General features: G+C 43.2%; 1 protein-coding gene across 3 annotated transcripts in view; it reads left to right on the plus strand.

Moving 5' to 3' along the window:
• The first annotated feature begins 8,124 nt into the window (after nucleotides 1–8,124).
• The window catches only part of LOC137336060 (uncharacterized), a 34,461-nt gene continuing 28,851 nt past the window's right edge, over nucleotides 8,125–13,734 (plus strand). For all 3 annotated transcript variants that reach the window (XM_068001559.1, XM_068001560.1, XM_068001561.1), the window contains exons 1-2: nucleotides 8,125–8,307; nucleotides 12,890–13,001. In XM_068001559.1, coding sequence (XP_067857660.1) covers nucleotides 8,193–8,307; nucleotides 12,890–13,001 — 227 coding nt within the window. In that variant the 5' untranslated portion in view covers nucleotides 8,125–8,192. The remainder of the gene's footprint in view (nucleotides 8,308–12,889; nucleotides 13,002–13,734) is intronic.

A 13,734-nucleotide genomic window follows, 5' to 3' on the forward strand; every position in this document is an offset into this window, starting at 1 on the left:
AATACAGTATCACATTAGCACTCTTCAGGACAGTATGATTTACCATTTCCTTACAGTGCCCCTTTTGTTGGCGTTTGAATATTTAAGGCCAACATTGAACAATGTCTCATCAGCATTATATATCTGTCTCTGTCTATTCTATTGCACAGATCTCTACCCATTGGTTTTACATACTGTCCAGTGCCACATTAAAAATTTCATGTAGTGGTGGTGTCAGCGTGACTGACTTTGTCTTGGACCGGTTGTTCAGCGCAGCTTCATCACAGAATTATATAGAATTATATAGAATATACAGCACAGAAACAGGCCATTCGACCCAAATGACACATGCCGCTCTTTATGCTTCGCAAGACACTCCTTCCACCCTCTTCATCTACCACTATCAGCATTACTTTCTATTCTTTCTCCCTGACGTGTTTATCCAGCACCCCCTTAAATGCATCCATGCATATCGCATGCTGGTTGCTTCAAGGGCAAAACGTCACTTCTGCAAACACAGCGATATCCCAAGATCATGCAGCACGAGACATCCGATACAAGCCATTCCTGCCCTTTCTGGATCTCTCTCAAATGATCGTGAGCTCGGGGGGTGTTTGATTAGAATCTCCCCCTGCACGGTCCCGATGTTTCGGGTAGTGGCCAAGCATCAAATAAATTTTTCCCATTGCTCAGTATAAGCAAAGGACTCAACCATCCAGAATAGAAATATATCAATTAACTATCTTAACTACACTTTCCTGACTTTCACTGGATTGTTTACTGATACCAGATTGATATCTTTTAGTTAGTCGTGTCCGGGTGATTTAAGATAAGAAGGGACGGGACAGGATAGATAGAAGCAGACTGCTTCCTTTATTTGATGGATCAAGAAATAACGGCCATAGATTATAGAATAAATGTAAGAGGTTTGGAACGGAGAGTAGGAGAAACATCTTTACATGGAGAGTTTTGAACATATAGAGGAAGAAATCATGTCAATATTCAAGATGAAATTGTACAGATGTGTGAATAAAATTGTTTGAAGGGATTTTAAGACTGCTCGGGTTAAGTGATTGGAACTATTGTCTCGAGTGGAGGGAAAACGCCGACCACGACTGGTTGGGCAGAATGGTCTGTTATAACATACCGACATTTTGATGATCACTTGATATTTTAATAAATATTTGATAACAGGGATACCTAACGTCATATCGACGGTCAAGTTCCTACGGTCTCCATCATTAGTCACTTATCAGGAGACAGAGCCTCGTTCTATTAGGCCAGGAGACAATGGGGAGCGGTGTCTGATGGGGAGACCAGCGCCTGCAACATTCACACCAAGATTACAGAATAATTACAAATAGCCATGATTGTAACACACTTCATTGTTTCTATACTAAAGAAAACTTTATCCATTAATTCAACTAGCGCGTCTCATTCCAGTAACTATGATGTAAAACAGTTGACGCTGAAGCCACATGTTCTACTCCACTGCTGAATCTCAATCATGACTGTTGGCTTTGAATTTTGAGCGGGAAGTGCGCTGTTTTAGCAGGAAACGATTCTGTTCACCTGGGAAAGCAACAGACATCAAACACAGGGCACGCAATGGAAGAAATATTTTCTGATCCCTGTTCATTTCCATAATAACAATCCATTTTCGTCGTAACAGAAAGACGGACATTTTAAAATGGAACACGGACTGTAATTGAGCTCTGGTTAGGACAGGAAGCTTTGGTTTGATTTTTCATTTCTTTAACCAAAATCAGAATAAATGTCAAAGGAGATTTCACCACCTTTTTCAGCTCGTTCCTGAATTTCGTTTGGGTAACTGCATAAATGCACGTGTTTGTACAGGAACTCAAATACATAAGCATGTTTCCAATTTCATAGGCGATAAATGCAGGAGCTGTATAATTGGGTCGGTAATACACGGTCAGACTGCTAGCTAAAGAATTCACGGCAGCTGTCAGCCACAAGATTATAAAACAGCCCGATACAGTGAACAGTAAAATAATAGATTTCCTTCGGTTCTCCATCTCTGGATCGCTCTGATTCTCACTGCTGTGACGACAGAGGCCACTGCGGGCTCTGCTGGCCATTAAAATGCGTCTGACTGTCAAACAATTAAACAGTAATATTAAAAGAAAAGGAATCCATGTAATTAAAATACTTTCTAACCATGTGTACAATATACCTGCAGGCGATGAAAAAAAGGCCAATCTGGGGCGGGAACCCCACTGAACATTGTTAATTATTTGTTTATGTTCAAATGCAAACCAATAGGGGAAGTTTTCCAAATAGATCAGCACAGAAACCGTCATTATAACCGCGGCCGCAGTTCTCACTGTGCAATATCTTGTTTTAAACTTCTGACAACATATAGATACAAATCTGTCAAATGTGAAGGAGACTGTAAACCACACCGACATATCCAGGTTGGTACAATTAATGTACATCATCAACTTACAAACGGCAGTGTAGGACAAGAATGAAAGTGGGAATATTTTACTGAAAATTTGATACTCTATTACATTGAAGATGATGACAAGCAGATCTGCTGTTGCCATGGCCACCATATAGATAGAGATACATTTGGAAAGGCCGCAATTTCCTCTGAAGAGAATCACAATTGTCACCAAGTTCGCTGTAAGAAAGAGGGACAAGAGGTAAGTAACGGGGATATTCAGATAAATCTCACAGCATATTGTGGGGAAATGTTCCATTATTTTCCGACTTAGGGTTCTTATTTAATATAGGCAAGCGATGACGACGCTTCATTTAAAAGAAACAAAACATTAAACACTCAAAACAGAGGGACTGAAAATCCGCCGTCCTTCCTGCTTACTTCAGTCAGACGGGTCAATGCAGCGGGGGTAGGGTCGCTCGGAATCAGTCTTGGGAATGGTAACGGAGAGCGACCCCATGACTACCGACACCCCAGGTACTTATGAGTCAACGGGGGATTTTGACTTTGGGCGATAATGTGAAACAGGCGACATCGGACCATCCGTCCGTCATACATCTGTCCCGAATTTCATTTCCATCTCTATCGCCACTAACACTAGATTGAGGTTCCACTCACACTATAACTGTGCGGTCCAGGCTAAGCTGGAGCACCTCGCAGGGACGGTACAGGTGCAGATAAAAGCGCCTAAAATGGAAACATTGAATGGTTCTATAAACGGATTTCCTTACATACGTCCAAACATATATTTCAATGCAGTGTTGAGCGCTAAAACCATCCGGCCATGAGGTTTGTACCCATGTGATGCACCGACTAAATTTTATACTTTACTGCTGCGGCCCCATGTGACAATTGATCGAAATTTATATTTCGTTCCTTCAGTTTCTTTGGCGAGCGGGGTCTCGGGAGCTGCATCAGATGTCAGCAGTACTAAATATAATTTCTGGAAAGATATGAATTCAAATAAAATATTCAGCTGAGACAGAAGCTTCAATTTAGGTGGAAACTCTGGGCTTTTTCTATTTATAATCGCCCCGAGGGAGCTGCTCGGTAAGAAAGAGGCTATTGGTGGAACCGCGAAAGTTATTTGCAGCTGAGGGGAGGGGAGCACTTCGCTGAACAGCAATTGATTCGCAAATTATCGTTCAAAGCCTCCTGTTGTGTGGAGGTGGCTGCAGACCGAGGAATTATCAACTGAAAGTAGACAGCGAACATCGGTACAATTAAAAGGATTACCAGGGACACTGGGCAATACATCCTTTAGTGATCTATGTACTATTAATTGGGTTGGGGAATCAGTCTCGCCCTCCCTCAGTATAGGGAGGAAAGTTGATCGCCCGGTGCCCACGATCTACCGATCAGAGCAGCGCCTCACCGGCGGCTCAGACTGCGAGGATTCCCGCTGATATTAACCAAATTATTCCGGTGGATAAGTGACTCGGTAATGAGGATATTCTCGGAATCTGTTACATAATCATTAACAATGAGATCGTGAACAGCTATTAAATAACAGGATTAACTGACTTACCAGGAAAACCAAAGGATGCGAGGACAGGGTAATAAATGTCCTTTATCCGGAGAATTGTTGGCCGTTCCATTTTTTCGAAGAATGTGTGAATTCTGTCCGGCCTCAGGGTTCCGACTGGAGAACATCTGAGATCCGTAAATACTCCCCCTTTATAGAACAATGGGCGCCCCGGTGAGAAAATAATTGGCGTTAGTTACAGTCGCTTAACAAACAATGAGAGATTTTTCGCTTGAGTGCGCCAATGGGGAAATTCTACAGCTCAGTCCATGAAACTCCGTCCATTAACATCAATGAACGGAAAGTAATCCCCGAGTGAATGTGCTCTGTGCACGCCCCGTGAACTGTGAAGGGAACATCCCTCCTGGACACCGCGTTATGTTATTGATGGCTCATATTAATTCAGTAAAATCGTCACTCATCGATTCCACAATTGAAATGTGTTTTGTATCGTGATCACTGATGATGACTCGGCTCGAACATTAGGTGACCTTACTACAACATTACAATTGGCAATTATAATCAAACATTACAGGTGGCGACCCTACACTAACATTATTGGTGGTGACCCTGCTCTAACATTATTGGTGGTGACCCTACTCTATTGGTGGTGACCCTGCTCTAACATTATTGGTGGTGACCCTACTCTATTGGTGGTGACCCTACTCTAATATTATTGGTGGTGACCCTACTCTATTGGTGGTGACCCTACTCTAACATTATTGGTGGTGACCCTACTCTATTGGTGGTGACCCTACTCTAACATTATTGGTGGTGACCCTACTCTATTGGTGGTGACCCTACTCTAACATTATTGGTGGTGACCCTGCTCTAACATTATTGGTGGTGACCCTATTCTAATATTATTGGTGGTGACCCTACACTAACATTATTGGTGGTGACCCTGCTCTAACATTATTGGTGGTGACCCTACACTAACATTATTGGTGGTGACCCTGCTCTAACATTATTGGTGGTGACCCTACACTAACATTATTGGTGGTGACCCTGCTCTAACATTATTGGTGGTGACCCTACACTAACATTATTGGTGGTGACCCTGCTCTAACATTATTGGTGGTGACCCTATTCTAATATTATTGGTGGTGACCCTACACTAACATTATTGGTGGTGACCCTACACTAACATTATTGGTGGTGACCCTACACTAACATTATTGGTGGTGACCCTACTCTAACATTACTGGTGATGACAAAACTCTGACATTACTGGTAGTGACTCTGATCTAACATTAAGGGCGGTGATCCTAATCGAACATTACAGGTGGTGACCCTACTCTAACATTAATGATGGTGACCCTGCTCGAACCTTAATGATGGTGACTCTACTGTTTCGTTACAGGAGGTGAATCTACTCTAATATTACTGGCGTTGTCCCTACTCTAATATTACTGGTGTTGACTGTACTCTAACATCACTGGTGGTGACCCTATTCTAACATTACTGGTGGTTACCCTACTCTAACATTGCTTTTGGTGATAGTACTCTAAAATCACTGGTGGCGAACGAAATCAAATATTACTGGTGGTGACAATATTCTAACATTAGTGGTGGTGATCCACTCTAAAATTACTTGTACAGATTCCACACTGACATTACTGGTGGTGATCCTACTCCAACATTAATGGTGGTTATTCCACTCTAACATGACTGGCGGTGACCCGACTGTAACATTACTTGTGGTAACCTTAGTCTAACATTACTGGTGATGACCCGACTCCAACATTATTGGTGGTGATCCTACTCTAAACTTTCTCACGGTGAACCTAATCTAACGTTACTGATGGTGACTGATGATAGGAGTAAATACAGTGTCATCCCGGGCTCAATGTAGCCCTTTCACACCGTGATGATTGGAGTAAATGCAGTGTCAGGCTTGGCTCAGTGTAGACCTTTCGCCTCTAACTCAGAAAGTTGTGGATTCAAGTCCCACTACAGAGACTTGAGCACAGAATCTCGGCTGTTGGAGGTGCCGTATCTTGGAAAGCCCTTAAACCGACGTTAAGACGTCTGACCTCCCGGGAGGATGTAAAAGATCCCATAGCACTGTGTGGAAGAAGGCAAAGGGTGTTCTCACCTACATCCCGGCCAATATTTATCCCTCAACGAACATCATTAAAACAGATTATCTGGTCATTATCACATTGCAGTTTGTGGGAGTTTACTGTGTGCAAATTGGTAGCCACGTTTCCCACATTATAACAGTGACTACACTTCAAAAGTACTTAAATGGCTGTAAAGCGCTTTGGACGTCTGGAGGTCATGAAAGGCGCTATATTGGAAGTTTTTCTTAGATAAGCATAAACTGCTGTAGAAATGTGCAGGACGGTCACTCCTTACAGTGAGCATTTAACGAATGGTGATGTGAATGAGGAGACCTGGTACACTGAGCACTGTGGAGGAGCAACCAAACAAACAGAAGACTGATCTACATCACCCAATCAATGTGATGTTACAGGCTCTCATACTGCAGCTGTGAAGTGCTCCAGTCAGGACTGACCCTGGGCACTGGCCTTACTTCTGGTCACCCTTGTACAAGGCTAGATTCCACCGCTGAGAGCGGGGTAGGAAGGAGCCACTAGACAGAGGTCCAGTGCAAGAGATCTCGTCCACCAGGGAAGTGAAGGGAAATGTCACATTGTTCAACCGTGAAAGGCGGCGCAAGAACATATAAGCACAGGAAAATTGCGACAGGAAAAGACCAGCTGGTTCATCAAGCCTGCTCCACATTCATGTTATCAGGAGCATCGCGACCAAACACTTTCTACCTCTCCGCAACCTTGTCATTTCCTGGGACAGCTCAATGGCAGAAAAAATAAAGGGCCACTAAGGGGAAAAAGCTGCAAAATTCCTCCCATAACCCCTCAAGCAATGGAAAACAGTCCAATAGATTACATGGACCAAGCGTACATCAACTATTAATCCATTTACCTTCTAAATGATGCAATCTCTGTCCAGGTCAAGAACCAGTCCAGCTCCCTATTGAAGGCGTGCAGAGAATCAGCACACACCGCTCAAACTGGCAACACATTCCCCAGGCTCACTACCCTCTGGGAAAAGTAGAGCCCCCTACTATCTAGCCTATTCCTACTTAAGCATAATGTAAATCCAAGTCCCCTGATCCATCCCAATCTGTCAAACTGAAATAATTTCTCAACAGGCACGCTCTTCGTTGTTTTATATACCTCATCAAGGTGGCCTCTAAGAGTGTGGACCCTGTGGACTTAGTCAAGGCACTGGGGGTGGGGGGGAGGGGGCGGGGGTACACAAGGTTGATCGGAAGCAGGATAAACGATAAAGAGGAGTAAAGGGCCAGATCTTGGACCAGGAGGCAATTCTTCACACTTGGTTGACTGAAACTTGAAGTTGTATTTTGGGTAGGGGGTAGGGGGAGACTGTTGAATCATTGAAGGAACAGTTACAGACGGTAATGGAATTGTGGATCCCAATGGATTGATACGCTCGATAGACCGAATGTCCTGCCTTATCTTTACTTACCTGAGTAAATTCGGGCAACACCAGAGCTCGGAGCACACAAGGAAGAGTCGGAACGTTAAACAGAGGATCACTAGTTATTGCACTGAACATAGCATTAAGCGGCCAACAAGGGGCTTGATTAAAACTAGTAAATGAATAAACCAGCACATCTAAGGATTATCCATAATTTTGATTATAGTTTGATCATAACTAGTTACTGTTTTAGACAGAGGACTGAGCTACATTAAGAGATTAGTAAGATATTTGTTATAGTTAGTGAGACTGGGCATTGAAGGATTAATCCTGGAATTTATTTTAGTTATTTCATTAGACACCGAGAAATTAACAAAGCCTTCAAATGTACCTAATTACTGAATTCAACATGACAGTAAGGGGTTAATAAATGTTTGGTTACAACAAGTATTAAACAGAACATTGAGAGCTCAACCACAGCTTTCGTTTTACCAAATTCAATTAGACAGAACACCAAGGCTGTTGACCCCAGTCAGCTGCTGGATTGGAGCGCGGGGGTTAATGATCCTGTTGGACAGATGCCCTGAGCGATTAAACAGATGATGTGAGCAGGCTCGCACACATGCTCTGTCACTCACACATGGACTTAAAGCTCCTCCTCCTTCACCAAACGTGTCAGTATTTTGGTCTGGTCAGCTCTGAGCTTGCCCGTCTCAGGTCAGGCTGAAGGAATCTGTGGTGCCCCCAGCAATGTCAGGAAGCCTGAAGGTACGATCCTCTACGAATCCCTTGGAAAGTCTGAGCCTCTCCATTAATGAGAAGATCCTCAGGGAATGTCACTTGCTCTACACGGACTCGAAGCACGGTAAGCGTTTTAGGGATGGTATTGAGCTGTATTTTCTACACATGTTTACAGCACACAGCCCAGTCCCTCCCCGCGTATGTGAAAGGCAGCAACTGACAAGTTTATTTCGGTGCTTCTGAGTCATTTGACTCTCGGGTTTCACTCAGCCTGAGTTGGCACCGATTCCACTTTGTGATATTACTTTCAGCGTGACTTTGTCAGAACTATCTCTCAGAGATCTGTTTGGGTGAAACATTTTTCTTTCAAACATATTTAAAATATCTATAATGCTTTAGTTTTATATATATTTATATCTATAGATGTGTGTGTATATATATATATATATATATATATATATATATATATACATCAAGTTTTAAATATATCCATAATATATATTGGAAACGCAAGCTCAGTGGTTTACTCCAGCTTTAAGGATTATTTTTGCTTACAATGCGCTAGCTCCTATGGTACAGGTACTGCAGGGCAGTAGAAAGAGGAAGGATCGGAGTGAAATTTATATTGCGAGTGAATGGGAGTGAGATTTACAAGGTGAGGGAATTGGAGTGAGATTTGCAGAGTGAGGAAATGGGGGTGTGATTGACAGAGTGAGAGAATGGGAGTGAGATTTGCAGAGTGAGATTTTCAGAGTGAGAGGATGGAAGGGAGATTTACATTGTGAAGGAATGGGAGTGAGATTTGCAGAGTGAGATTTTCAGAGTGAGAGAAAGGGAATGCGATTTACAGTGTGACAGAATGGGAGCGAGATTTGCAGAGTGAGATTTACAGAGTGATGGAATGGGATTGAGATTTACAGAGTGAGAGAATGGGAGTGCGATTTACAGTGTGAGTGAATGGGAGTGAGATTTGCAGAGTGAGAGAATGGGAGTGAGATTGACAGAGTGAGGGAATGGGAGTGCGATTTAGACTAAGCAGGAATAGAAGTGAGATTTGCAGACCGTGAGAATGGGAGTGAGGTTTGCAGAGCAAGAGAATGGGTATGAGATTTGCATAGTGAGATTTGAAAAGTGAGGGAGTGGGAGTGAGATTTGCAGAGTGAGAAAATAGGAGTGAGATTTACAGAGTGAGAGAATGGGAATGAGATTTACAGTGTGCAGGAATGGGAATGAAATTTGCAGAGTGAGATAATAAGAGTGAGATTTACATAATGCGGGAATAGGAGCGAGATTTAAACAGAGTGCAGGAATGGGAGTGAGATTTACAGAGTGTGGGAATGGGAGTGAGTTTCCATAGTGCAGGAATGGGAGAGCGATTTACAGAGTGCGGGAATGGGAGTGAGACTTACAGAGTGAGGAGATGGGAGTGAGATTTACAGAGTTAGATAATATGAGTGAGATTTATTGTGTGCGGGAATTGCAGTGTGATTTGCAGACTGAGAGCATTGGGAGTGAGATTTATGGAGAGCGGGAATGGTAGTGAGATTTACAGAGTGAGGGAATGGGACTGAGATTTACAGAGTGAGGGAAGGGAGTAAGATTTAGAGAGTGAGGGAATGGGAGTGAGATTTACGGAGTGAGGGAATTGGAGTGAGATTTGCAGAGTGAGATTTGCAGAGTGAGAGAATGGTAGTGAGATTTAGAGAGTGAGAGAATGGGAGTGAGATTTATAGAGTGCGGAATGGGAGTGAGTTTTACGGTGCGCAGGAATGGGAGTGAGATTTAGAGAGTGAGAGAATGGGAGTGAGATTTAGAGAGTGAGAGAATGGGAGTGAGATTTAGAGAGTGAGAGAATGGGAGTGAGATTTAGAGAGTGAGAGAATGGGAGTGAGATTTAGAGAGTGAGAGAATGGGAGTGAGATTTAGAGAGTGAGAGAATGGGAGTGAGATTTATAGAGTGCGGAATGGGAGTGAGATTTACAGACCGAGGGAAAGGGAGAAAGATTTGGAGAGTGAGAGAATGGGAGTGAGATTTATAGAGTGCGGGAATGGGAGAGAGATTTAAAGATTGCGATTTGCAGAGTGTGAGTTGCAGAATGAGGGAATAGGAGTGAGATTTACAGAGTGCGGGAATGGGAGTGAGATTTACATTGTGCTGGAATGGGAGTGAGAATTGGAGAGTGAGATAATGGGAGTGAGATTTACAGTTTGCCGGAATGGGAGTGAGATTTACAGAGTGAGGAAATGGGAGTGAGAATTACATTGTGATGGATTGGGAGTGAGAATTGCAGAGTGAGATAATTCGAGTGAGACTTATAGTGTGCAGGATTTAAGGATTGGGAGCATGGAATTGAGATTTGCAGAGTGAGATTTGCAGACTAAGGGAATTGGAGTGAGATTTGCAGAGTGATTGAATAGGAGTGAGATTTACGTTGTGCTGGAATGGGAGTGGGAATTGCACAGTGAGATAATGGGAGCGAGATTTACAGTGTGCCGGAATGGGAGTGAGATTTACAGTGCGCAGGATTGGGAGTGACATTTGCAGAATGAGATAATTGGAGTGAAATTAGCATTGTGCGGGAATGGGAGTGAGATTTACAGTGTGAGATAATGGGAGTGAGGTTTACAGAGGGCGGGAATGGGAGTGAGAATTGCAGATTGCGGGAATGGGAGCGTAATTTACAGAATGTGGGGATGGGAGTGAGATTCACAGAGTGAGATAATGGGAGGGAGATTTACAGTGTGTGGGAATGGGAGTGTGATTTTCAGACTGATATAATGGGTGTGAGATTGATAGATTGCGGGAATGGGAGTGAGATTTACAGAGTTCAGGAATTGGAGTTAGATTTACAGATTGCAAGAATGCCAGTGAGATGTGCAGATTCAGATAATGGGAGCGAGATTGAAAGCTTGCAGGAATTTGAATAACATTAAAAATTTGAGATAATGAGAGCGACATTTACAGAATGTGGGAATGGGAGTGAGGTTTGCAGTGTGCAGGAATGGGAGTGAGATTTACAGTGTGCAGGAATGGGAGTGAGATTTAAAGAGTGCAGAAATGTGAGTGAAATTTACAGAGTGCGGGAATGGGATTAAGATTTACAGAATGAGGGAATGGGAATGAGATTTACGGAGTGCGGGAATTGGAGTGAGATTTGCAGAGTGCAGGATTGTGAATGAAATTTAGAGAGTCCCGGAATGGGAGTGAGATTTACAGAGTGCGGAAATGAGGGTGAGATTTACAGAGTGCGGGAATGGGAGTGAGATTTCCAGAGTGAGATAATGGGAGTGAGAATTACAGTGTCCGGGAATGGGAGGGTGATTTGCAGACTGGGAGATTGGGAGTGAGATTGATAGATTGCGGGAATGGGAGTGAGATTTACGGAGTGAGGGAATGGGAGTGAGATTTACAGATTGCAGGAATGTGAGTGAGATTTGCAGATTCAGTCAATGGAAATGAGATTTACACCGTGCAGGGATGGGAGTGAACTTGAAAGTGTGCAGGAATGGGAATGACATTTACAGAATGAGATAATGGGAGTGAGATTTACAGAGTGTGGGAATAGGAGTGAGATTTGCAGTGTGCAGGAATGGGAGTGAGATTTACAGAGTGCGGGAATGAGAGTGAAATTTACAGGGTGAGATCATGGGAGTGAGATTTGCAGAGTGAGCGAATGGGAGTGTGATTTACAGAGTCTGGGAATAGGAGTGCGATGGACAGAGTGAGCGAATGGGAGTGAGATTTACAGAGTGAGGGAATGGGAGTGAGATTTACAGAGTGAAGGGTTGGGAGTGACATTTACAGAGAGAGGGAATGAGAGTGAGATTTACACAGTGAGGGAATGGGAATGAGATTTACGTGGTGAATTAACGGGAGTGAGATTTACAGAGTGATAGGATGGGAGTGTGATTTACAGAGTGATAGGATGGGTATCGGACTGAGATGGACAGAATTTGAGAATGGAAATTACATTTATAAGTTTGTGGGCCTGAAGGGTAGCCTTTGTGCAAGAAGTGTGAGAGGGATAAACCATTTAACAATAGACCAGTCCACCTATCGTCTCCTTAGTTCAAAATTAACTTGAATGGAACGGTAAATCGGATGGAGAGCGAAGCGGGCTGTCAATTCACTATCGCTGCCGAAGATAAATCCATATAACCCCACTTCCGCCCCCCTTCTCTCTCTGGGAGTAATTATAATTTTGGGCGATGGTGTAGAACGAGTGATATTGAATTAGACGCCCATTATGCAATACGCCCGAATTTCCTTTGTACTGAAGTCAATAGACAGGGAAATCGGTGGGTGTACTTTGGGCGGTCAATGATACATCGTCCATTTTACACCATTGCCCAGAGTTAAAATTACCGCCTCTGTGTTTTTCTTACAAACAATTTGCATGTACATTAAACAGGCATTAACTTCCTCTATTTAACGTAGTTACTTTCTCCATCCGGCTATCGTTCTCTGGGGGGGGAGCTTTAACTTCTGTTAATAATGTAAAATTGAGAATATATAATTGGCCTTCCATTGACTTCAGTCGAAAGGAAAATGAGGTCACGTATAAAATAGGCGGCTAATTCGATCTCGCCCGTTTTACACCATCGCCCACAGTTAAATTCGCCCCTCTGTGTGATTTCTACACACACCGAACCGACAACTTTGCTGTTTTGAATGAGATGACGAGAGACCATTTTGTTGTTGACAGGCCTGTTGGGCATTGCCAACCGATTGGGTCTCGGCCTCTTGGCTCCAAGGAAGAAGGTCACGGTGATGCTGATGGGAAACCATTCGGCTGGCAAGAGCTCCTTTATCAACTGGTGAGTATGTCGTTTTGTTCTTTTCTCCCGGGACGTTAACAAAGCTAGAAAGGCCACACTTATTCCCATCTCTGGTTGTCCAGCTGGCATTAACACTCACGGGGTGTGGGACTGGAGTCAAGTTTAGGCCAAAACAGGTAGCGGTTAATCAAAGACAAGCAGCACGGATTTGTTAAAGGAAAGTTATATTTAAAAATGTAGCCTTTTTTATCAAAAAAGAAGTGAAATATTCGATTGATAAAAGGTCATTCTTATGAAACATATAAGATTGTGAAGGGGCTTGATCGGGTGGATGCGGTAAGGTTGTTCCCAAGGATGGGTGAAACTAGAACTAGGGGGCATAATATTTGAATAAGGGGCTGCTCTTTCAAAACTGAGATGAGGAGAAACTTCTTCATTCAGAGGGTAGTGGGTCTGTGGAATTTGCTGCCCCAGGAAGCTGTGGAAGCTACATCATTAAATAAATTTTAAAAAGAAATCGACAGTTTCCTAGAAGTAAAGGGAATTTGGGGTTACGGTGAGCGGGCAGGAAATTGGACATGAATTTAGATTTGAGGTTAGGATCAGTTCAGCCATGATCTTATTGAATGGCGAAGCAGGCTCGAGGGGCCGATTGGCCTACTCCTGCTCCTACTTCTTATGTCCTTATGTTCTTATTCTGTAAATGTAATATATATGAATTTTCCGAAGGCGTTTGATAAGTTGTCTGACAGGAAGCTTGTTAGAAAATAAA

This window comes from Heptranchias perlo, chromosome 20 (assembly GCF_035084215.1).
Source record: "Heptranchias perlo isolate sHepPer1 chromosome 20, sHepPer1.hap1, whole genome shotgun sequence".
Classification (NCBI taxonomy): domain Eukaryota; kingdom Metazoa; phylum Chordata; class Chondrichthyes; order Hexanchiformes; family Hexanchidae; genus Heptranchias; species Heptranchias perlo.